This window comes from Tachyglossus aculeatus, chromosome 2 (assembly GCF_015852505.1).
Source record: "Tachyglossus aculeatus isolate mTacAcu1 chromosome 2, mTacAcu1.pri, whole genome shotgun sequence".
Classification (NCBI taxonomy): domain Eukaryota; kingdom Metazoa; phylum Chordata; class Mammalia; order Monotremata; family Tachyglossidae; genus Tachyglossus; species Tachyglossus aculeatus.
In genome coordinates this window covers 18455366-18480696 of record NC_052067.1, presented here as the reverse complement: position 1 = coordinate 18480696, position 25331 = coordinate 18455366, and the positions used below count along the sequence as shown (strand labels likewise).

Sequence of the window (25331 nt, the reverse complement as noted above, 5' to 3'; positions counted from 1 at the left end):
TTGTGATCTCCATGTGGGACAGTGACTGTGTCTAATCTAATTGTACCGTACTTACCTTAGTGGTTACTGCAGTGCTTCGCACATAGTAAATGCATGTCAATTATGATTATTGTTATTTATTCTAATCTTATTTCTGGGTGGGCTCCAGATCCAAGCTACCCAGAACTTTTGGTTTAGGAGTTGAAGTGCTGAACCCCTTACCTAGAATAGAAGGTCATGGGTTCTAATCCCAGCTCTGCCGCTTGTCTGCTGTGTGGCCTTGGGCAAGTGACTTCACTTCTCTGTGCCTCAGTTGCCTCATCTGTAAAATGGAGATTGAGCCTGTGAGCCCTTCCTTCCTCTCCCCCTCGTCCCCCTCTCCATCCCCCCATCTTACCTCCTTCCCTTCCCCACAGCACCTATATATATGTATATATGTTTGTACATATTTATTACTCTATTTATTCATTTATTTTACTTGTACATAGCTATTCTATTTTATTTTGTTATTATGTTTGGTTTTGTTCTCTGTCTCCCCCTTTTAGACTGTGAGCCCACTGTTGGGTAGGGACTGTCTCTATATGTTGCCAATTTGTACTTCCCAAGCGCTTAGTACAGTGCTCTGCACACAGTAAGCGCTCAATAAATACGATTGATGATGATGATGATGACAGTGACTGTGTCCAACTCGATTTGCTCGTATCCACTCCAGTGCTTAGTACCGTGCCTGGCACATAGTAAGCACTTAACAAATACTATCATCATCATTATTATTACTGTTCTATTTGAAAGGGCAGCCATCAGATTGATCTTTGTAATTAATCTCAGCCGTGATATGAGGTGTCTGTTCCAGTAGTAGGAAGCAGGCATGTCTGTCGGGACGCCTTTGGTCTAAGGGACCGTTTTTTAGCAGCAGAGAAAAAAGCAGAGCCACGCCAATATGATTCCATTCTTCTTTCACCCTCTTCACCCTCCAGCAGTGTCGAGTGCTGCCGCCTTCGATCCTTTCTATCTGGTGCTATTATGTGCTGGCAGATCGGGAATTAGAACCCAGGTCTTTCTGACTCGTTGTCCCTTGCTCTGTCTATTAGGCCGTGCCGCTGCTCAAAAGTTAGGGGGAGGAGAAGATTTGGGAGGGAAGATGAAGAGCTCAGTGGGACTCTTGGAGCTTGAGAGACCAGTGATACATCCACATACGGATGACTTGGAGGCAGAGGAAATGCAAGCTTGCAAAGGAGAGGGGTAAGGACTAGCAAGGTATATTTGGAAGTCATCCCCATAGAGGTGGTCGTTGAAGCCACTGGGGGATGAGCTCCCCAAGGGAGTGAGTTTAAAGTGAGAAGAGAAGATGACTCAAAGAGCCTTGAGGGACATCCACAATTAGTAAATTGTGTAAAATGGGTATGAAGATTGTGAGCCCCACATGGGACAACCTGATCCCCTTGTATCCTCCCCCCAGTGCTTAGAACAGTGCTTTGCACATGGTAAGCGCTTAACAAATGCCATCATTATTATTATTATTATTAATTAGGGGGTGGGAAGCAGAAGAAGAGCTGGTAGAAGAGCAAGTGGTCAGAGAACCAGGAGAGAACTGATTGTGAAAACCAAGGTGGTATTTTCAGTTTAGGGACAGTCCCTCTGCGGTTTAAGGATTTTAACAAGAATGAATTTTGCTGGACATTTGTGGCACTCTTTAAGAACCAGACCACCCTGACATTGCTAGTACATCATCATCATTATCCATGGTGTTTACTGAATGGTTACTTTATAGAGCACTGCACTAAGCAGCTGGGAGAGTACAGTATAATGGAGTGCGTAGCCACATTCCCTGACCACAGTGATTTTACAGTGTAGAGGTGGCAGTCTAGTAGATGGAATACACACCTTTGAACCATTGCACTGTGAGGCACTATGTGGCTTTATAGTATTCCTTAATCTGGTATCAATCAATCAGTGGTATTGAATGCTTAGTGTGTACAGAACACTGTACTAAAGTTGAATTGTGGTACCCCTCTAGATCATGTTAGACCATTTAATGTACCTCAGAATCCAGACCAGATCAACAGTGAGGAATGGTCGGGGGAGCCCAATTCAGTTTGAGTTAATTTGCAAGTCTCTGGAAAGACCGATTGCATCCAAGTGTCCTGTAGAGATACCAGTTCACTTTCAACAAGTCCCAGAAGAAACTAAGTCCATTCACCGCTCTCAGGGGAGGAACTTAGTTCATTGCCTGGCACATAGTAAGTGCTTAATAAATACCATAATTATTATATGGGGAGGCCTGCAAAATCTACCTGGTAAATTGCAAAATGGTGTATGAGTGCCTATTGGGTGCCATCCATTCATGTACTGTGTACTTGGGCAAGTCAAACAAGCAAGATCCATGATCCCTGCGCACAAAAAGCCTACAGTCTAGTGAGTAAAGTCTGAAATGAAAGGTTCCAAATATGCCTCTTACTCCATTCCTCCACACCTTATCAAAACACTTACCGCCTCCCTTCTTCTCTCCCTAACTGCTGTCTTAAACTATTCACTCTCCAGTGGCTTCTTTCCCACTGCTTTGAAACATGCTCATATCTCCCCATCCTAAAATAACCCTTCCTTGACCCCCTGGCTCCCTCCAGTCATTGCCCCATCTCCCTCCTTACCATTCCTCTCCAAACTCCTTGAACGAGCTATCTACACCTGCAGTCTCAAGTTCCTTTCCTCCAATTCCCTCCTTGACCCTCTCCGATCTGGCTTCCATCCCCTTCACTCCACCGAAAACCATCCTCTCAGAAGTCGCCAGTGATCTTCTTCTTGCCAAATCCAGTAGCCTCTACTCCGTCCTAATCCTCCTTGACCTCTCAGCTGCCTTTGACGCTGTCAACCATCCCCTTCTCCTGGAAACGTTATCCAACCTCAGCTTCACTGACACAGTCCTCCCCTGGTTCTCCTCCTATTTCTCTGGACACTCATTCTCAGTCTCTTTTGTGGGCTCCTCCTCTGCCTCCATCCCCTAACTCAGGGTTCATTACTGAGTCCCCTTCTATTCTCCCTCTACAGCCATTCCCTTGGAGAAGTAATTCACTCAGTACGGCTTCAACTCCCACTTCTGTGTGGTTGATACCCAGATCTACGTCTCCAGCCCTGATCTCTCTCTCTCCATCTCTGCAGTCTCACATTTCCTTCTGCCTTCAAGACATCTCTACTTGTATGTCTTCCTTTCACCTCAAACTTAATATGGCTAAAGCTGAATTTATCTTCCCACCCAGACCCTGTCTGCCTGCTCACTTTCCCATCACTGTTGACAACACCCATAAAGGAAGCAGCGTGGCGTAGTGGATAGAGCATGGACCTGAGAATCAGAAGGTCATGGGTTCTAATCCTGACTTCATTTGTCACCCTGCCTTGCTCCTTTCATTCATTCTCCCTCCCAGCCCCTCTGCACAGAAATATATAGCTGGAATTCATTTATGTATTTGTGTATATTAATGTCAGTTTCCCCCTCTAGACAGTGAGGTCTTTGTGGGCAGGGAATGTGTCTGTTGTACTTTCTCAAGGACTCTTACAATGCTTTGCACACAGTAAGCGTTCAGTAAATGTAATTGAATGACTATGCCAAATGGATGCATGTTGGACTTCTTGTGCACTTTCTGGGCTGGTAGTTTTCATTCCAGAGCTAGCTAGAGTGAAAAATACTTGTCCAGGTTGTGCCCTGTTAGCAATGCCAAGACAGTCCTCCTTCCCCTTTAGAACAAAATAGGAGAGAGGGAACATCTAGTCCTTCGTTTTAAAATCTGGGCCATTTGAAATATGATTTCCTGTGTTGCTAATACAATATTTATTCCTCATGTTCTGTTGCAGAGGTAATAAAAAAAATGACATGGTAAACTGAATTGCAAGGTGAAAATTAATTTCCTTGGGATATTACTTGGAAAGTCAAATTCTGAATGAAGAAAAAATGCATTGTTTTATGTTATTACAATGTTTCGCTCTCTGCAGTCCGTCTCTAAGAATCCTGTTGTTTTAAAGTGCTAATAATCAAAAGTAAATGTTAGCAAGTCTTTGCGGAACAAAAAACATGGACATTTCTGTTTCCAGGAAGTCTGTTTTAGCCCTTTTCATAAGAGATGTCAATATCTCATTTCTAATACCTTTTGAACCATTACCTGGAGAATAAATAGGATCTGGCCTTTAGAATTTAGTTCTATTATTCTTATCCTCGGCTCCTAGTGGGACTGGAGGCAATTCATTTAAATTCTGGAATCCGTTTCCTTGTGTTAACTGAAGCAAAAAACTTTGCACCTTTAAGCTAATGAGTGAAAAGGCCACATAGTCCATGTGTGATCTCCCTACATGAATGAACTGGTGTTATAATGGAAATAGTAGAGCAGATTCTGAAGGTAGAAAATAGTGCAAGGGCAAGGATCTGGGTTCTGATCCCAGTTCTGCCACTTTCATACATTATTCATTCAATGGTATTTATTGAGCGCTCACTGTGTGCAGAGCACTGTACTAAGCGCTCGGAAAGTACAATTCGGCAACAGAGACAATCACTTGTCTGCTCTGGGACCTTGGGCAAGTCACTTAACTTTTCTTTGCCTCAGTTACCTCATCTGTAAAATGGGGATTAAGACTGTGAACCCCACATGGGACAGGGACTATATCCAACTTGATTACCTTGTATCTATCAAAGCACTTAGAATAGTGTGTGGCAGGTAGTAAGCGCTTAACAAGTGCCGTTAAAAAGTCTTTTTAATTTTTTTAATGGTATTGTTAAATGCCTACTATGTTCCAGGCACTGTACTAAGCACCGGGGTAGATAAAATCTCATCAGGTTGGACACAATCCGTCCCACATGGGGCTGACAGTCTCAAAGCCTGTTTTACAGATGAGGGAACCCGGGCATAGAGAAGTGACTTGCCCAAGGTCACACAGCAGACAAGTGGTGGAGCTGGGATTAGAAGCGAGGTCCTTGTGACACAAGGCCTGTGCTCTATCCACTAGACTACACCACTCATTTTCTTTTATTTTGACTGCCTTTCTCTTTTATTTCTTGTATTTTTTTGGGGTTTTTTTTATTGCAAGCTTGCAAAGCAGAGAGGTGGGGGCCTAGCAAGGTACATTTGGGAATCATTCATTCATTCAGTCGTATTTATTGAGCGCCTGCTGTGTGCAGAACACTGTACTAAGTGCTTGGGAATCACCCCCATATAGGTGGTAGTTGAAGCCATGGGAATGATGAGCTCCCCAAGGGAGTGAGTGTAAAGGGAGAAGAGAAGGTGACTCAGAGCCTTGAGGGCCAGGGACCCCCACAGTTAGTAGGTGGCGGGTGGGAGGTAGGAGGAGAGCTGATAAAAGAGCAAGTAGTAAGGGAACCCAGAAAGAACCAGTTGTGAAAACCAAGGTGGTATATTTGATTGACAGTACCTCAGCAAATTAAGCATTTTAGCAAGAATAAAGTGCATGCTTTATTTTCTTTCTTCAGTTTCTTTCTCTCACCTCACCTCCATCCAACCTCCTACTGTCTGCCAGGAAGGACCCAGCTTGGGTTTAATATGCGGGCTTTTAAGGCCTTCACTAGCCTGACACTCCAAGTCTGTGATGTGTACTTCTGCCTCCTTGGGCTTTCCCTCTCTAAGACTGTAAGCTTGTTGTGGGCCGGGAACATTTCTACCAACTCTGTTATATGGTACCCTCCCAAACACTCTGAACAGTGCTCTGCACACCGTAAGCGCTCAACAGATGTGATTGCTTCTGTTACCTTTTCCTCCTTCTCTCTTTCCATTCCCTTTCCTGCCTTCCTGGGAAGTCTTGTTCCCTGGCTGGTGATGACCCACTTGGACCTTGAAACAAAAATCTGGCTATTTTAGCCATGCCGTGTCCCATTTGGTGTAAGAAAGCTTTCCCTGTTCTCTGCACCAAGGCAGACTCCCTTGTCAGTCGTGATTGGGCTACCAGTCTGATAGTGCTAGAATGTTTTTCTCAGCCAACCAAAGTATATACCAAAAAAGTATGCAATTTCAGGATCCCAACAGGAGGAGCCATGAGAAGCGTATCTGTTCCCAGGGCTGTTAGATTTTGCCCTTTTCCCCCCACGACTCCCCTCACACTTAAAGTAAACAACAGATTTCGATTCTGTGGAAACAGGATTTGTACGTGTAAGTGGAATGAGCTCCTTATTTTAGACCATGACGTTGAGAGCTTTCAATCTTTTGGTTTGATATACGATTTTGTTAACTGTCACTGTTGTATTTATGCATATTCCTATAAACCGGAGTGCAGTTGGTCATGTCTGTGCTCTACAGACAGTTGAAGTTAATAAAAAAGAGAATTAATTGTACCTCGACAGCTGTAGCATTGTTAAAAATTTAAACGAATAAGTAGAAATGAGCTGCTTAATTTTGTGTCTAGTAAATCAGTTTAGCACACATGTAGATTAAATCTCATCTTTGTCACTTTTGTAGAATGTTAGAGCTTCGCAGCTTTGATCATTTCTTGAATTTTATTTTTATAGGTAATGGCTTCACCAGCAGATGTAGCAGAGAGAGCAGACAGAATTATTACAATGCTGCCCTCCAGCCTCAATGCAATAGAAGCGTATACAGGACCAACTGGAGTTCTGAAGTAGGTATTTGCTCAGTGGTGGATAATTTCCTGTTGTGGTGCTGTAGCTTCAAAATTCCACATCTGTTAGAATCATGCTCATGTTTTTTTCTGTTTCTTCAAGGGAATTTTTGTAGCTCTTCGCACTATGTAAGAATGATTACTTTTTTTTTCAAAGCCAAAGATGTGGCAGCACTCTTCCTTTACGCCCCATTTTCTTAATGTATATATTCTGCTTCCGTTATTAACTGAGCTTCAGTAACTTCAGTTAAAACCCTTTTGAACTACTAGCCATGTGTTTAACAAACTGTTTTCCCAGTGTGCTCACTACCACTTGCAATAGAGAATTAACTCCATCCCAGTCTTCCAAGAAAAGCTCCTATGAGAGATGAAATTAACTCTTGACAGTGTCCTCTTTGACAGTACTTATTTATTGAACGCCCCTCGGAGGCATGGAACTGTGCTAGGAACTAGACTAGATGAAATGAGGAAGTTCCTTCAAGAAATTTAGTGGGCCAGCATTTTTCATTCATTCATTCGTATTTATTGAGCGCTTACTGTGTGCAGAGGACTATACTAAGCGCTTGGAAAGTACAATACAGCAATGAAGAGAGGCAATCCCTGCCCACAACAGGCCATTATCTGCTGCTGCACCTTTATCAGTCTGCTAGTGTGGCGGTGGTTTTTGTCCCTGCTTGGAGGACTTATTGTAGTTTCCAGCTTTATTAATAGTTTGTAATAATAATAATATTTGTTAAGCATTTACTATGTGCCAAGCACTGAACTAAGTGTAGATGCAAGATTGGTTGGGCACGGTCTGTATCCCTCATGGGACTTGCAGTCTGTTGGAGGGAGAACTGGTCTGGTCTGGTGGATAGAGCACATACTTAGGGGTCAGAAGGTCCTCCACTTGTCTGCTGTATGACCTTGGGCAAGTCACTTCACTTCTCTGTGACTCAGCTACCTCACCTATAAAATGGGGATTAAGACTGTGAGCCCCGTATGGGACATGGAGTGTGTCCAACATGATTAGCCTGTATCTACCCCAGCATTTAGTACAGTGCCTGGCACAGCGTGGCTCAGTGGAAAGAGCACAGGCTTGGGAGTCAGAGGTCATGGGTTCTAATCCCGGCTCCTCCACTTGTGAGCTGTGTGACTTTGGGCTTCTCTGGGCCTCAGTTACCTCATCTGTAAAGTGGGGATTAAGACTGTGAACCCCACGTGGGACAACCTGATTACCTTGTATTCCCCTAGCGCTAAGAATAGTGCCTGGCACATTGTCAGTGCTTAACAAATACTATCATTATTATTACTGTTATCATAATAGGTGCTTAACAAATACCATTAAATGGTATTGCTCCCCATTTTACAGATGAGGAAACTGAGGCATAAAGAAGTTAAGTGACTTTCCCAGGGTCCCACAGCAGGCAAGTAGAAGGGCTGGGATTAGAACCCAGGTCCTCTGGGTTCCAGGCCTGTACTCTTTCAGCCAGGCCATGCTGCTTCCCTCAGTGCTTCTGATTTAGGCCCTTTCCCCCACCTTGAAATTCCTGCCAGTTCCTGGAGTGGAGCTCAGAGTCCAGGAGGTATCTAGGGGCCCTGGGTTTGCAAAATTCTTAATGAGAATTGCATGGTCTGTGTATCACAAAAGATTGGAAATTCTTGGTTCCCTTCTGGGTCCCCTTCTGGGTAATAAGGTCCTTATCAAAGGGCAACACACCCATCCCCTTTGTCTCCTTTACCCTGTGGGAAGTTAACCTCAGGTGGTAAGAGGAAGGCTAGGGTTACATTTCTCACCCTCATCAGGCAGTGAGATGTGCAGTAGGGAAAGAAAAGGCATATTAAGGAAAGGTAAGACATATTAAGATTCGGGAGGTGGGAGAGGGACAACTTTTAACTGGGCGTAATGGGAGGCAGAAAGGGACTTGACATGTTACCTAGGCTGGAAATTTCCTGTGTCCCAGACCCCTAGCCAGCTCAGATGATACAGCAGAGGGGCTTTTATTATTTTTATTATTACCGTCATTATTATTGTTATTATCGTCATCATTATTAATAATAATAATTATGGTATTTGTTAAGCACTTACTATGTGCCAAGCACTGTTCTAAGTGCTGGGGTAGATTCAAGGTAATCAGGTTGCCCCAAGTGGGGCTCACAGTCTTAATCCCAATTTTATGGATGAGGTAACGGGCACAGAGAAGTGCCTTGCCCAAGGCCACACAGCAGGCAAGTGGCGGAGCTGGGATTAGAACCCATGACCTTCGGACCCACGCCCGGGCTTTATCCGATACACCGTGCTGCTTCATGGGTAGACCTACTCGTGATTCATAATCTCCTCTGCTACCTGTATAAAGGAATCAGTGATAGTGGTGCCAGGGTATTATTTGATTACAGTAAGAGAAGCAGGAAAATCCTAATTGGAGATGGGCTTTCTCAAGAAGTCATTGCAGTCACGTTGTCATCATTCTTCTTTTGCCTAGGATTGCTTTTCTTCTACTACGTACCCCAACTCTATTCTTTAAATTGATGGGATTTTGTTCCTGTTTCTTACCTCATGCTGCTCTCCTATTAGCATTTGTGGACAAGTGAGAGTCAGTGCTGATGCTTACAGAAATAACATTTGTACAGTGTTCCTACTGTTATTGGAGCAAAAAGGGGAAGGTTTTATATCTATCTATATCTATCTATATCTATCTATCTATAGCTATCTGTCTGTCTATCTATCAATCGCTTAATACAGTGCTCTGTACACAGTAAGCGCTCAATAAATACAATTGATTGATCTATCTATAGATAGATAAACCTCTCTCTCTCTCTCTCTCTCTCTCTCTCTCTCTCTCTCTCTCTCTCTATATATATATATATATATATATATGGTGTGAAGTACCAAAATGGAGAGATTTTATAACCAATTATTTTTCCAGTGTTTTTTTTCTAGAAGTGATTGTTTTACATATCTTACAGTTGATTTATTCCTATCATTTTGGCATGAATTAAACCAAGAACTGAAGAAAGCTGTGCAGAAATCATTATTCAAGGGCATGCCATTTTCTTACTACTGTGACTAGTGACGTGAACACTTTTAAGTATATTATCTTAATTGAAATTCATAGTTTTAAAATTGTGTTTATTAGGCAGTGTATGAAATATTTTCCTGTTCAAACCATTTTCATGATATTAGTCATAGAATTTATTAAGTGCTTAGTGCATGCAGTGCACTGTACTTAGCTCTGGGAAAGAATATACAGAGAATTCAGTCTTTCTCTGTGGACTTGTATCATCCTACTGAGAGCTCACCTCCTCCAGGAGGCCTTCCCAGACTGAGCCCCCTCCTTCCTCTCCCTCTCCCCCCCACCCCACCTCCTTCCCCTCCCCACAGCACCTGTATATATGTTTGTACAGATTTATTACTCTATTTTACTTGTACATATTTACTATTCTATTTATTTTATTTTCTTAATGTGTTTTGTTGGCTGTCTCCCCCTTCTAGACTATGAGCCCATTGTTGGGTAGGGACCGCCTCTATATGTTGCCAACTTGTACTTCCCAAGCGCTTAATACAGTACTCTGCACACAGTAAGCACTCAATAAATACAATTGAATGAATGAATGAAATTCTTTTTCGGTAACAACTCAGTTACATGGGTTAACCTTTCCTTTCTGTCATAACTATGATTACCTATGATAAAATAGTGAAACCTTTTAATTTTGTTCTGTGCAGTGCACCTTTCTTGAGGGTAAAAATATTTAACTGGTGGTGTGAAATATAGTGCTTGGAAAGAAAGAACCCCTTTCTTTTCCCAACTTTATGTAAATACATGAACGATAAATTAGGCACAAATTTTCCTCTAAAATTAACACTCTCCTATGGATATCACTTTGCCCTTCAGTTGTTTTGGGTTTTGTCTCTATTATTTCAAACAAGTCAAAATGGAAAATCAAAGGAGGTTGCTACTATACAGCAGATAAGCTTTCTTCTTGAGGAAATTGCATATTCATTCAGTTGTATTTGTTGAGCGCTTACTGTGTGCAGAGCAGTATACTAAGCGCTTGGAAAGGACAAATCGGCAACATATAGAGACGGTCCCTTCCCAACAACGGGCTCACAGTCTAGAAGCATATAGACTTGAGAAATCCTGCGTGCGGATATTCAGTACAAAGAAACCATTTTCAAAAGACTGAGCCATAAGAATTGTTATCCTGTTAAACGGCACGTGAATATGGTAGAATTACTGTCTAAATTCAGCATGTGTTTTGAGTACTGTATCTGCTTTCTGGATTTCCCTACATTAATTGGACTGTGGGCTGCCTTCATTGAAATCTTTTTGTTTAGTTGAAAGTGAATGTGTTTTTGCTGATTTGGTTGAAAAGACTGTGGTGGTGGCATAGTTAATTCTGGGACTAGCTAGTTGTAGTATGATTTTAAGATTGAACTAAAGACCTCCTTGATACATGTAGCAATTTATAGGCTGGGTTGTCTTGGCATGGTATCAATCCCATATGCCTAGTGCTTGCAGAGTCTGTTGAGAGTGCCTAACTACAAATTTTTTTTCAATTTACGTAGGAAAGTGAAGAAAGGTTCATTGTTAATAGATTCCAGTACCATTGATCCTGCAGTTTCAAAGGAACTAGCTAAGGAAGCTGAAAAAATGGGAGCAGTTTTCATGGATGCTCCTGTTTCTGGTGGTAAGTGATAGCTAAAAACATGTACATACTGTGTGTGCTTTTCTACTAATACCATTGTGTTTAAAGGCCGTTACTCGCATCAGGCCTTTTCTGCCTTTTAAATGATAAAATGAAGCATAACAATTGACAAAACTAAATTCTATATCATTTTAATAATTTTGATTTTTATATTTAATTAAACCCCCTTGTCAACCACTTAATTGTGGTTGATTTTTCTGTTTTCTGACCATTTAAACTCTATTATTTTGACTTTGGAATAAGTTAGATTCAGGTTTACGTCTATTGTAGGGCTGCATACTTTTCTTAAAATGAGCTGTTGCAAAGAATTAGTTATCAACATTGTTTCATGGGCTTAGAAATTACTGAAGTTCATGTAAGGGTAACCGTTATTTTTGTCCTGTTGAATTTGAACCCAAGTCCTGCACATTTTGATTTTGCAGATCCAAAGAAGGAACTGTGAAATCTGGCCAATCCAGTCTGTAAAATAGGACAAAGATATAATAATAATAATAATGATAGCATTTATTGAGCGCTTACTATGTGCAAAGTACTGTTCTAAGCGCTGGGGAGGTTACAAGGTGATCAGGTTGTCCCACGGGGGGGCTCACAGTTTTAATCCCCATTTTACAGATGAGGTAACTGAGGCACAGAGAAGTGAAGTGACTTGCCCAGAGTCACACAGCTGACAGTTGGCGGAGCCGGGATTTGAACCCATGACCTCTGACTCCGAAGCCCGGGCTCTTTCCACTGAGCCACGCTGCTTCTGAATAATGAATAATGTAGAAATAATGTAGAAATAATGAAATAATGAATAATGTTGAAACAAATTGTGGAGACCTTTTACTTTTTTTTCCGGACAATTTGTAAAGTATATGAAACTAAGTGGACTGATGTTACAGTAAATGAAAAACAATTCAGGAAGAATTTGCATTAATTCATGGGTGAGAGGTCCGTCATGGCTATCAGCGCTTTGTACAGTGCTCTGCACACAGTAAGCGCTCAATAAATACGATTGAATGAATCAGTGGGAAGCCTAAGGATATTAGACGGCTGTGTTCTTGAAAATTAGGACATATGTTGAGGATGACAATCATTGCACTGTGCTTAAAAGCATCCTGTTGCCAGTGTGAGAGGAAAGGGCAGGATTTTCATTGGAGCAATGGGGCAAATGATCCAGGTACTATATTTCTAGGGGCCCTGAGCAGTTGCTCTTGGTCCATTAAGCCAAACCTGAACACTCCTGTACCACTCTGCCGTGGCACTGTAGGTGACTCCAAGCCAAGGAGCCTTATGGACTGTAAGCTCTTGGGACGGAAATGTGTCCGACACCAATTGTGAGCCCCTCGAGGGACAGAGTACGTGTCTAATTCCCTGTTGTGTACTCGTTTCCAGAGATTATTACAGTGTTCTCCATCCCCCCGTCTTACCTCCTTCCCTTCCCCACAGCACCTGTATATATGTATATATGGTTGTACATATTTATTACTCTATTTATTTATTTATTTATTTATTTTACTTGTACATTTCTATCCTACTTATTTTATTTTGTTGGTATGTTTGGTTCTGTTCTCTGTCTCCCCCTTTTAGACTGTGAGCCCACTGTTGGGTAGGGACTGTCTCTATGTGATGCCAATTTGTACTTCCCAAGCGCTTAGTACAGTGCTCTGCACATAGTAAGCGCTCAATAAATACGATTGATTGATTGATTGATTGTTCTGCACACATTAAGCCCTTAATAAACACTGTTAGTACTGCCAACTCTGTTATATTGTACTCTCCCAAGCTCTTAGTACAGCGCACCGCGCGCAGAAATGGCTAAGGAAATGCCGCCGATGTTGAACCACTGATGGAGGACAGTATCCCTTTGTTTGGTGCCTAATAGAATGGCCATTTGGAAGTAAATGAATTTGTGCTTCTCAAACTTCCCCCCTCACTCTCCAATTCAGCCACCAGCACATCCCTTGTTCTCATCGGTTTTAATCCCCGTTTTAATTAACAATTTGAAATTTTGCTGAATACAGCTTTGAGCCAATAGATTATAAAGTCCTTGAGGGCAGAGATCATGTCCCTGTACTCAAGTGTACTCTCCCAAGCACGTAGTACAGTGCTCAGCACGCAGTCAGTGCTCAATAAATACGATTGATTAAGAAGAAGCAGCATGGCTCAGTGGAAAGAGCCCGGGCTTTGGAGTCAGAGGTCGTGGGTTCAAATCTCGGCTCCGCCACTTGTGAGCTGTGTGACTTTGGGCAAGTCACTTCACTTCTCTGGGCCTCAGTTACCTCATCTGTAAAATGGGGGTGAAGACTGTGAGCGTGGGACAACCTGATCATCTTGTAACCTCCCCAGCACTTAGAACAGTGCTTTGCACATAGTAAGCGCTTAATAAATGCCATTATTATTATTATTATTATGAAACTGCTATCATTATTATTATGAAACTGGGATAATCATCTGCTAATTGGAAGTTGATTGAATTGATAGAGTATGAAGTTGAATTTGATAGAGTATGAAGTTGATAGAGTATGTTGGAGCAAAATCTGCCATCTAGAAGTTACGTGTAATTTGTATTTTTGCCAGTATCTTTCCCCCACAGGCAAAAACGCAGATTAAAAAAATATTCTAATATTTAACTTGCCTCAAGGGCCCAGAATTTCCTGGTATAAGAGCAATGGCCATGCCCAGAATTATTTGGACTGAAGGGACACTTCGCTGCCAGTCACTGCTCTCTGGCTTTGGGATCCTTTTGGCGTACAGTCACAAAGGATTGCTTCTTAGAGCTATGTAAAGGTTACAGTTCTGGTCTGAAGCCCTTCTAAAATGTCTGCTCTGACTGAGTACTTGGAAGAAGTGTGATTTGAGCAAATTTCCCCCCCTCCACCCACCCATGTCCACCCCTGTTGGAGTCTGCCTATTTGGAATTGGGTCCTAACTAGGTTAACTCCTGGGAGAAATAGATTAGGAAACACATACCTTGGTGTACCAGATGCTTTCTTGAATAGTAGACTCTTGAGCTCTTGGAAGGTGTAAATCAAGTGTGAATGCCAGCAACAGAAATCAGCAGATATTTTTTTTTCTGGGTAACTTTTAAATTTCTCTCTGCACTTTCTGAAGAATCCGTCCCGGAGCATTTTCCTATGCTTTCAGGCATACATTTCACTGTACTTCTTGCTCCCACCCTAACTTACTGAAGGCTCATCCATACCCCCGAGTACCTCACTCTTACAGTCTCTGTGGGATAATGACTGTTACTGACAGTAACCTTTCACCAGCACCTTCCAACAAGGCAGAAGCCGTGAAAGTAGAAAGCGAGTTCTTTAAATTCATATCCCATGGTGTTTGCTGTTCGCAGAATTGAGCTAGGCTACAGGATATACAGCTTGGCTCAGACTCTGGCATTACAAATCGTGTGTTCTCCTCCTTGTTGATTCCTAATTGAAAATGGCTACTACATTCTGTATATTGGATCATTAGAAATTTGCTTAGCTTATCATCAGCTAATGAATTGGTAAAAATCCTGGGAGGATTTAGATTGGCTAGAGTAATGAGGGAGTAGTTAAAGTGATAAATTTTGGAAATGGGAAATTCATGCGAAGGATCAACACCCTTGAATATCAGGTTCATTGGATTGTAGAATAGTGTCCCAAGGGACATGGTGGAAACTGGATAACTTGACATATAAAAACCAGACTGGACAGGGTTTGAGTGGGGAGACAAGAAGGTCTGTTTAGGAATTGTCAAGTATGAGGTGAGGTCCTACTGACCAAAGATACAATAGACAAGGAAGTAGAAAACGAATTAAGATGGCTAACACATCCTTTGAAAGACTGTAAAATCCATTGTGTCAGCTGTGTTATCCAAGGGTCTTGCCAAACTAAAAGTCCACTGAACTATAGTGCTGTCCGGCTTCCCCTACAGCTGTAAGACCTGGGCCCAACGTGAGCGACCCATCCGACTCCTTGTGCAGTCCTATCAACATCGTCTACGGGCTATCCTCAGCGTCAGATGGCAAGATAGGATCCCGATATGGGACTTTTGAAATGAGGTTTGTTTTCTTGTATTGAAGCTACTTACCTCCAGTCAGTGTATAATACAAGAAATAAACTTCATTAAGTGTAAGAGTGTCACTGGGCTGCCTCCCTTCGCTCCATGCCAGAAGAGGAGCAGAAAGGTCTCTACATGTTGCCAATTTGTACTTCCCAAGCGCTTAGTACAGTGCTCTGCACATAGTAAGCGCTCAATAAATACGATTGATGATGATGATGATGAGAAAGAATACTTGAGAGAATATCCCTTTATCTTATAATTCTGGGGTCTTCAGGCAGAAGTGTTGGATGAACCTTGGCCCTGAGACTTCAGGTCCAAGAACTTGCCAAGAGGAATTTGATGACTGCTAGTGGTTTGTGCAGCACGGTTCACGCTCCCTCTTTTTGTGTTCCCACTGTTGCATGAAGTGCAATGGATGTAAAATGCCTGTGCTTTTTCTTTTATGCATGGGAGCCCATTTTGATCAAAGTAATAACAAGTGTGATGCCACTGCTGGGCCGTAGCTGTATAACCCAGTAGGAAGTGGTGTTGCTAGCAAATGGTGCCTTTGCTGCTTACGTTGTCGCCACTTGTCAGCTGTGTGACTTTGAGCAAGTCACTTCAGTTCTCTGGGCCTCAGTTACCTCATCTGTAAAATGGGGATTAAGACTGTGAGCCCCCCGTGGGACAACCTGATCACCTTGTAACCTCCCCAGCGCTTAGAACAGTGCTTTGCACATAGTAAGCGCTTAATAAATGCCATTATTATTATTACGTTAATCTTGGTGCGCAGTCCACCTCGCAAATGCCCTAGGTGATTGTTCAGTCAGTGGCTCAGTGGAAAGAGCCCGGGCTTTGGAGTCAGAGGTCATGGGTTCAAATCCTGGCTCTGCCGATTGTCAGCTGTGTGACTTTAGGCAAGTCACTTCACTTCTCTGTGCCTCAGTCACCTCATCTGTAAAATGGGGATTAAGACTGTGAGCCCCCCGTGGGACAACCTGATCACTTTGTAACCTCCCCCGTGCTTAGAACAGTGCTTTGCACGTAGTAAGTGCTCAATAAATGCCATTATTATTAGAGAAGCAGCTTGGCTCAGTGGAAAGAGCCCGGACTTTGGAGTCGGGGGGCATGGGTTCAAACCCCGGCTCTGCCAGTTGTCAGCTGTGTGACTTTGGGCAAGTCACTTAACTTCTCTGTGCCAGCTACCTCATCTGTAAAATGGGGATTAAGACTGTGAGCCCCCCGTGGGACAACCTGATCACCTTGTAACCTCCCCAGCGCTTAGAACAGTGCTTTGCACATAGTAAGCGCTTAATAAATGCCATATTAAAAAAAAACCCATTACCATTGATGACACAGCCCTAACAAACATTCATCTACTTGGAGAACTGGGATCAGAGTCCCAAAGCCATGCATTTTACCTCTGAACCAAAAGCAGGTATGTAGCTGATAGGAAAGGAATGGGCCCAAAAGAGGGGATTTTCAGTGCAGAGGAAAAGCCGTTGTTTTTCTTGACATATATATATATATATATATGTGTGTGTGTATTCACATATACAGTCAGTCATATTTATTGAGCTCTTACTGTGTGCAGAGCACTATACTGAGCACTTTGTAGAATACAATAATACATTCCCTGCCCACAACGAGTTTACAGTTGAGTGGACACACATTATGTAAATATATATATTTATGTGTATGTATGTATATATGATGTGTGTATGTACACACACACACACACACACAGAGAGTAACAAATCACCGAGTGACAGAACTAGAGCAAAAGGGAGAGAGGGGAGAGGTGTCTGATGTCTTTTCAAATTGAGCCCTCCCAGCCATTTAACCTGATTTCTGCAAATAGAGAAAATAAGAAGGGGCATGGAATTTCAATTATAAATGGAAGGGGTTGCAGAGGGGTGTCAGGGTGACACAGTCTTGTTGTTTATTAAGCATTCATTATGGGCCTTGTGCTCAGATGAATTGCAAGATGATCAGAATAGACCCAGTCTCTGCCCTTTTCTGATTTAGAGGTGTGGGGAAAGGTCAATGGAGAGAGAAATTGCTTCTTATTCTGATGCATGAGGAAGTTCAAAGTGTTAAGTCCAAGGTGGCATTGATTTTGGAGGAATATGGTACATTTCCAGAATAAAGGTTTGCAATTAATGAAGTTTTGTAAAACTTACCTTTCCAAGAGCCAGGGTTGTACATAAAATACTCACCAATTTCACTGTTAGAATGTGAACATGAGTCCTGGTTTTGAATCAATCATTGGTTTTGATTAAACCCTTAATATGTATAGAGCACTGTCCTAAGCATTTAGAAGAATACAGTAGATAAAAGTAGACACCATCCCTGCCCTCAAAGAGTTTACAGTTTGGCAGAAGCAAGCAGTTCTAGAATGGCATCTCTGGCTACCATAGGTCTCTCTCTCCTGAATATGGAATGCCTGTGTATTTGCTGTACAGTAGTATATTCAGTAAATGTTAATGTCAGAATTGAATAATTGTCCTTGTGTATATGGTATTTCTCTCTAAGAAAGGCAAATTATACTGTAGTTGGCTGGATTCATTTTTAGTAACTTTTTCCTTAACATATTGAGTAGTAGGCAGCAAGCCTTATTAAGCAGTTTCTATTTAACAAGCTGTGAAAAATTCACAACCTGGTGTGCTTGTTTAATTCTCTTCGAAAGCCTCTTAAAAGACTTTGGTTCTCAGCCAGTGTCAAATCTGTACTGTGATTGTTTTTAAAAATCAAGTGTATAGTCCTAGCTTTCCTATTTACTGGACCAGATCCCCACTGTTTCACCAGTGCTGTATCTAATTTATGGTTAAAGGACCACAAAATCTGAAATTATTTATTCTTTGGCACCCAACAAGGCCATTCTAGTTAAGGATTTGTTGGTATTTCCATTTCGACTATTTCTTAGAGAGGCTTATAACTTGGCAGTTTGACTTGGCTTCAGGCTGAAACATGCTATTTCTGTTGAAGAGCAAATTCTTCTTCAGTTTGGCTATGCTTGGGTGAGGAAAAATAAATTTATTTGGGGTGTCGTCTGATGCTTTGTGGCGTTCTATAAACATTTATGTGTATTAAAGGTACTTAAAAATGAAGGAAAATTGTAATCTTCATGTTTTAAGTGGTGACGCACACATGCAGAATGATGTATCTTCCTGTTTTACATTGTGACTGCTCTAATGTCCATAATAATAGGTGACTTGTAACTGATTTGCAATTCGAGTAAAAATATCATGTGTGGTCAATGTAACTCATTTTGAGATCTCAGCAGAAATCCCAATTCTAAAAATCATGATCACAATGAACGTATTAAGCTCCTCTAACCAATAACTTGAATTCTGATTTCAGATATAGAGGTAAAAATTGGGGTGATTCTAAGATGTATTAATTTCAGGCTTCAAAGCTCTTAGTTTCTTCTATATGTCTATTATAGTGTGTGAAGAACATAAATTTGCTGTGTTTTACTATTAATTATGATGCACTAACAAAAATGCTTCTAAATTATAGCCACTATGAATTTTTCCCCAAGCATTTAAGAGTAATCAGATGTTTGAGAAGAAAATTCAAAGTTTCGAGTTCTAGTGGTTCTAATTGCACCTCTTTCAATACGTACAGACTCTTAATGCTTTGACCCAAGGGGTCCTTCCTCCATCTTTTTGTCTTTCCCTTGTCTCCCTGAACACTATAGGCACAGAGTTGTCTCTTATAACTCCCTCCTCAGGATTAAAACCTGCGATCTCTGACTCCCAAAACTGTGCTCTTTTCACTAAGCCAGGCTGCTTCTTGGATAAAGCCAAGGTTATGGGCCTATGAGATGGGAAGGACGGTGGTACCGTCTACAGTGATGGGAAAGTCTGGGGGAGGACAGGGTTTGAGTGGGGAGACAAGAAGGTCTGTTTTGGAATTGTCACGTATGAGGTGACGGGAGGACATCCAAATAGAGATGTCTTGAAGGCTGGAGGAGATGTGAGCCGGGAGAGATGTTAGGGAAGGAGATCTTAAATGCCGTCATTATTTTGAGAAGCAGCATGGCTCAGTGGAAAGAGCACGAGCTTGGGACTCAGAGGTCATGGGTTTGAATCCCGGGGCCGCCACTTAGCTGTGTGACCTTGGGCAAGCCACTTAACTTTTCTGTGCCTCAGCTACCTCATCTGTAAAATGGGGATGAAGACTGTGAGCCCCACGTGGACAACCTGATCACCTTGTATCCCCCCAGCGTTTATAACAGTGCTTCACACATAGTGCGTAGTAAATACTATAATTAATAATATATATGTACATACGAAAGTGCTGTAGGGTGGGGAGGGCGGGAGAGCAAAGGGAGCGAGTCTTGGTGACGCAGAAGGGAGGGGGAGATGAGCAGACATGTGGAAAAGCCGGAATTAAAACCCAGGTCCTTCTGACTCGGGCCACGTTGATGTTTCTGTGGGGCTAGGGGTGTTGTGAAAGTTTGGGGTGCGGTGTTGGAGATGGAGAACAAGGAAGTTTTCCAAGAGCACTTAGATGGCAGCAAGCGATTTGGTAATGTAGATTGAAAGATAAGATTTCATAAAAAGAAATGCCAAGATATACATATATATGTATATATGTTTGTACATATTTTTTTACTCTAATTTATTTCTACATATCTATTCTATTTTATTTTGTTAGTATGTTTGGTTTTGTTCTCTGTCTACCCCTTTTAGACTGTGAGCCCACTGTTGGGTAGGGACTGTCTCTATATGTTGCCAATTTGTACTTCCCAAGCGCTTAGTACAGTGCTCTGCACATAGTAAGCGCTCAATAAATACAATTGATGATGATGATGATGATCTAGATTTGGGTATCATCTGTAGAGAGATGGTAGTTGAAGCCATGGGAGTGAATGAGTTTTCCACGGGAGTGAGTGTAGATGGAGAATAGAAGGGGATCCAGAACTGAACCCGAGGCACCCCCACAGTTAGCGGGTGGGATGTGTCTGAAGAGTGAAGGGAAACTTTCAAGAAGGGCAGATCACACAGCATGAATTTGTATTTGGGCCTTAAGCTCTAAAGGACTTCCTCAAATTTCTTAAAATGTGGACTAAAACTTAATTATTGACTTAATTTTAAAGTAAGTATTTTCTTTTAGAGGTTTACCATTCAGCCCATTACAAAGTTGGTTTTATGGAAAAACGCAGGTGGGGAATCGAGGGTGAAGTTCTGTTTTAGTGGAACATTTGATACTCAATAAATGTTATTTGATTTGATGGAGGAAGCCTATGTTGGAAGCCGTTGCCAACATTTTTCTGAAGTCTAAATTCAAACTGAATCTGGCATCAGTGTCTGTCCTAATTTTTTTTACAAAACTTTAAATAGTTACAGAAGAACCCAGTTATTATAGTACTGAAGAGACTGAGAAATGTTTGTTCTTATAGTAGTTTTGTTCCAGGCAAATGAGAACCAAATGAGTGCCCTGGTCTGAGCTCTGCTGCTTTCTTTCTATAAGGTAATGGGAAGCAGGGACAAAGAGATAAGCATGACTGGATCTCCCAGTGACATTTTCTGTTGGGCATCCCTTGAAGATGTCCCCTACGGAGACTTCCTCTGGATCTCCCAGTAGCGTCCATTTTGAGTTAAAAATTATTCTGCGTAGCTTGGGCTGTTCTTGGAACAAGAGCTTGTAGAAGAGCTGTGAGGTTGCAGAAGTTGCCAAGCCCAACATGCAACTGGTTAGAACCAGAAGGGGCTGGGGTCGAGTGAGATGAAGACCCAAATGTGCAGCTCATTTGCTCATGTGTGGTAGTCCTGGTAGACTGTTGTGACTACCGGTTCCAGATGCTCATGGGCAAAATTGTAAATGTGTGAAACACCATTCATTTGTGCTTCAGAGGCCCTAAAAGGAAGAGGTGAAGAAGTGAGGGGGGAATCCCAACTTAGCCCATCTTGGGCCATAATTTTCTGTGGCCCAGCATGATCTCTGGGCTCACAGACCCATTGGCTGATTTGAGTCCATGCTGAAATTGAACTGCGGGGCTCCTTGAACACTTGTCTTTGGATTTTCCCATCTTCTGAAGGAACAGAAGCCCATAAGCTCATCCTGTAGACCATAACCAGGTTCTGTGGACTTTAAGCTGGTTGTGGAAATTGCTTATTGTTGTATTGTGCTCTCCCAAAGGCTTAGTATAGTGGTCTGCACACAGTAAGCACTCAATAAATACGACTGAATGAATGAACATGCAGTTGAGGAATGATGTTGAATGGTGATGGGGACCTCCGTACAGCTTGTTATTCCCTTCAGTGCATCAACTCACACTAGACTGCTGAAACTCCATGCATTGTCCTTCTCTCTGATCTCCCATCCTCGTGTCTCTCTCCACTTCAATCCATACTTCATGCTGCTGCCCGGATTATCTTTGTCCAGAAACGCTCTGGGCATATCACTCCCCTCCTCAAAAACCTCCAGTGGCTACCAATCAATCTGCGCATCAGGCAGAAACTCCTCACCCTGGGCTTCAAGGCTGTCCATCACCTCGCCCCCTCCTACCTCACCTCCCTTCTCTCCTTCTCCAGCCCAGCCCGCACCCTCCGCTCCTCCGCCGCTTATCTCCTCACCGTACCTCGCTCTCGCCTGTCCCGCCGTCGACCCCCGACCCACGTCATGCCCCGGGCCTGGAATGCCCTCCCTCTGCCCATCCGCCAAGCTAGCTCTCTTCCTCCCTTCAAGGCCCTGCTGAGAGCTCACCTCCTCCAGGAGGCCTTCCCAGACTGAGCCCCTTCCTTCCTCTCCCCCTCGTCCCCCTCTCCATCCCCCCCATCTTACCTCCTTCCCTTCCCCACAGCACCTGTATATATGTATATATGTTTGTACATATTTATTACTCTATTTATTTATTTTATTTGTACATATCTATTCTATTTATTTTATTTTGTTAGTATGTTTGGTTTTGTTCTCTGTCTCCCCCTTTTAGACTGTGAGCCCACTGTTGGGTAGGGACTGTCTCTATATGTTGCCAATTTGTACTTCCCAAGCGCTTAGTACAGTGCCCTGCACATAGTAAGTGCTCAATAAATACGATTGATGATGAAATGCTCAAGGGATAGAAGGCTATTGTAGAAAGGCTACATGTTCTGCCTGTTCCCGGTAGCTCTCTTTCTGTAAGTCTAAATGGAGCAAAGGTGTCTCACCATTTCCCAGGGTGAAGTTGGCTGCAGACCTGTCTGTCCACGGCAATTGGTGAGATTCCATGATCTTTAATTCCAGCAGAGCAGACGTGACCTAGTTGAGAAGATGGGAGTAGGAACTTAAATCCAGGTTGCCGTTCCAACTTCATCAGAGAAACCTTGCCTGGCCAGCAGCTACCTTGATTTGAAAGGCCTCTCTCCTATCAGTCATATTCATTGAGCGCTTATTGTGTGCAGAGCACTGTGATAAGTGCTTAGGAGAGTACACTATGACGGACTTGGTAGACCCGTTAGGTGCCCACAAGGAACTCTCCTTTCCCGTCCCCCTTCCCAGATCTGAGCAGCAGTGGTGGGATTTGTAAAAGTGCACAAGTATGGGAAGCAGGGTGGCTTAGTGGATAAAATATGGGCCTGGGAGCCCGAGGACCTGGGTTCTAATAATAATAATAATAATGATGGCATTTGTTAAGCGCTTACTATGTGCAAAGCACTGTTCTAAGTGCTGGGGAGGATACAAGGTGATCAGATTGTCTAACTTGGGGCTCACAGTCTTCATCCCCATTTTACAGTTGAGGTAACTGAGGCCCAGAGAAGTGAAGTGACTTGCCCAAAGTCATACAGCTGACAATTGGCAGAGCCGGGATTTGAACCCATGACCTCTGACTCCCAAGCCCGTGCTCTTTCTATTGAGCCACGCTGCTTCCCAGCTCCTCCACATGCCTGCTGCGTGACCGTGGGCAAGTCAGTTAACTTCCCTGTGCCTCAGTTTCCTCTACTGCAAAATGGTGGGGGGGGGGGGGTTCAGTATCTGTTCTTTCTCCTCCCTAATCTGTGAGCCCCATGCGGACAGTTGGATTAACTTGCATCTACTCCAGTGCTTGGAACAGTGCATGAAACATAGTAAACACTTAACTAATACTATTAAAAAAAAAATGTAGGCTGCTTTCCTATGCCTAGGAGCTCTAGTGCCACTTCCCTTCTGCTTCTCAGGTTAGGCCTGTATTATCCTCCCCTCCTCTTCCTCACATCCATCACAAGGCTCTCTGCCAGAAGGAATGGGGAAAGAGGGGGAATAGGGGTGACCAAGCAGGAAGTCAGGGGATGCTTATCAAATTATTTTTGTTTGATTTGTTTTCTTCTTACCGATGTCAGTTTCTGAAGCTATGAAATTATTTTGCCAACATCATCATCATCATCATCAATCGTATTTATTGAGCGCTTACTGTGTGCAGAGCACTGTACTAAGCGCTTGGGAAGTACAATTTGGCAACATATAGAGACAGTCCCTACCCACCAGTGGGCTCACAGTCTAAAAGTGGGAGACAGAGAACAAAACCAAACATACTAACAAAATAAAATAAATAGCTCATGTGCCCGAGGATGTCTACAGTTAGTTTGCTCTTATCCAACCTCCGTGGATTTGAAAGGCGCTTAAGAAATTTACAGCTTGGGTCAAGATGCTATCCACAAATTTTCTTCTTGCTTCCCCCAAATATTTTTGATCCAAATCAAATTAGGGCCACTTGGAAGCATTGAATGGAAGTGCCTTACGTTTTCTTACAGTCCTTGTCTAGTTTGGATCACTTAACTTGGAGAAAATTAAAATGCATCCAGATTTAATTGCAGTCCCCTGTTCATTGCCAAGTTAGATAACTTGGCAGACAAGTGCATTATGAGCTTCTCCTCTGCCTTGAAATGACCTTAACCTGACCTGAAGGGAAAGTTTTGTGTTTAGCTCACATTTTCTGTTGACAGTCTAGTACCTTTTAAGTGGGAACTGCCCCAACTATTAGAATTATGGCATTTCTTTCATGGTTATGGATTATTTTCCTTTTAGAAAAGTGTTGAGTACTAAAGATTTAAAACAGCTGAGTCATTATGTATTTTTTATGAAGATACATAATAGTTGTCATAGTAGGATATAATAATAGTTTATCTCACTTTCCACTAAGTGGTTGAGATTAGTGCTAGGGACCTTTGCATTGAATAAATACTTTAACAAGCTATGCATAAAATCCTTCTTTTTATCATAAATTGCATTTCATTTGTCCTCACTTTTATATTAAGGAATTATCTGATTTTCAAATGGGCAGCTACTTCCACATACAGTCCATAGTATAAAGGAAAAGAAAATACAGTTTTGACCGTTTTCTTAAATAATTGCATCTTTAACCATTGGATTAGTTTCTGAGAAATTGGGGAAAAGTTATTTTGTGCTGAAATCTGAAATCTTTTGATTTTACTCATACTGTATGTGGGAAAATGCTTCTAAAATCAAATGATTAAATTACCTCATTCAGCATAATGTATTAGAGCTAAATAATCAGGTTTGTCTTAAAACTGTAAAGTATTTTCAACTTATTGATGGAAATATAGATTTGCATGTTTGGGAGAATTTTTTGAAGGGGATGTGACCACGTTACATATTTAGAAGCAACATGGAGTCAGAAGGTCATGGGTTCTAATCCCGGCTCCGCCACTAGTCTGCTTTGTGACTTTGGGCAAGTCACTTCACTTCTCTATGCCTCAGTTACCTCATCTGTAAAATAGGGATTGAGACTGTGAGCCCCATGTGGGACAGGGGCCGTGTCCAACCCGATTTGCTTGTGTCCACCCCTGCACCTTAATACAGTGCCTGGCACATAGTAAGTGCTTAAACAAATCAATCAATCAATCAGTTGTATTTATTGACCACTTACTGTGTGCAGAGCACTGTACTAAGTGCTTGGGAAGTACAAGTTGGCAACACATAGAGACAGTCCCTACCCAACAGCGGGCTCACAGTCTAGAAATACCGTTATTATTATTATCAATAAAATGCCTGATGCCTGAAATCATTCATAATAAAACTATCCATAAAAGAATTGGGAAAATTTATGATCATTTTTGGTTTTA

At 42.3% G+C, this 25331-nt stretch overlaps 1 protein-coding gene across 2 annotated transcripts in view; it reads left to right on the top strand.

Annotated features, from left to right (window-relative positions):
- The window catches only part of HIBADH (3-hydroxyisobutyrate dehydrogenase), a 166387-nt gene that overhangs the window by 34664 nt on the left and 106392 nt on the right, over positions 1 to 25331 (top strand). For both annotated transcript variants that reach the window (XM_038739813.1, XM_038739822.1), the window contains exons 3-4: positions 6479 to 6588; positions 11135 to 11256. In XM_038739813.1, the coding sequence (XP_038595741.1) occupies positions 6479 to 6588; positions 11135 to 11256 (232 nt within the window). The remainder of the gene's footprint in view (positions 1 to 6478; positions 6589 to 11134; positions 11257 to 25331) is intronic.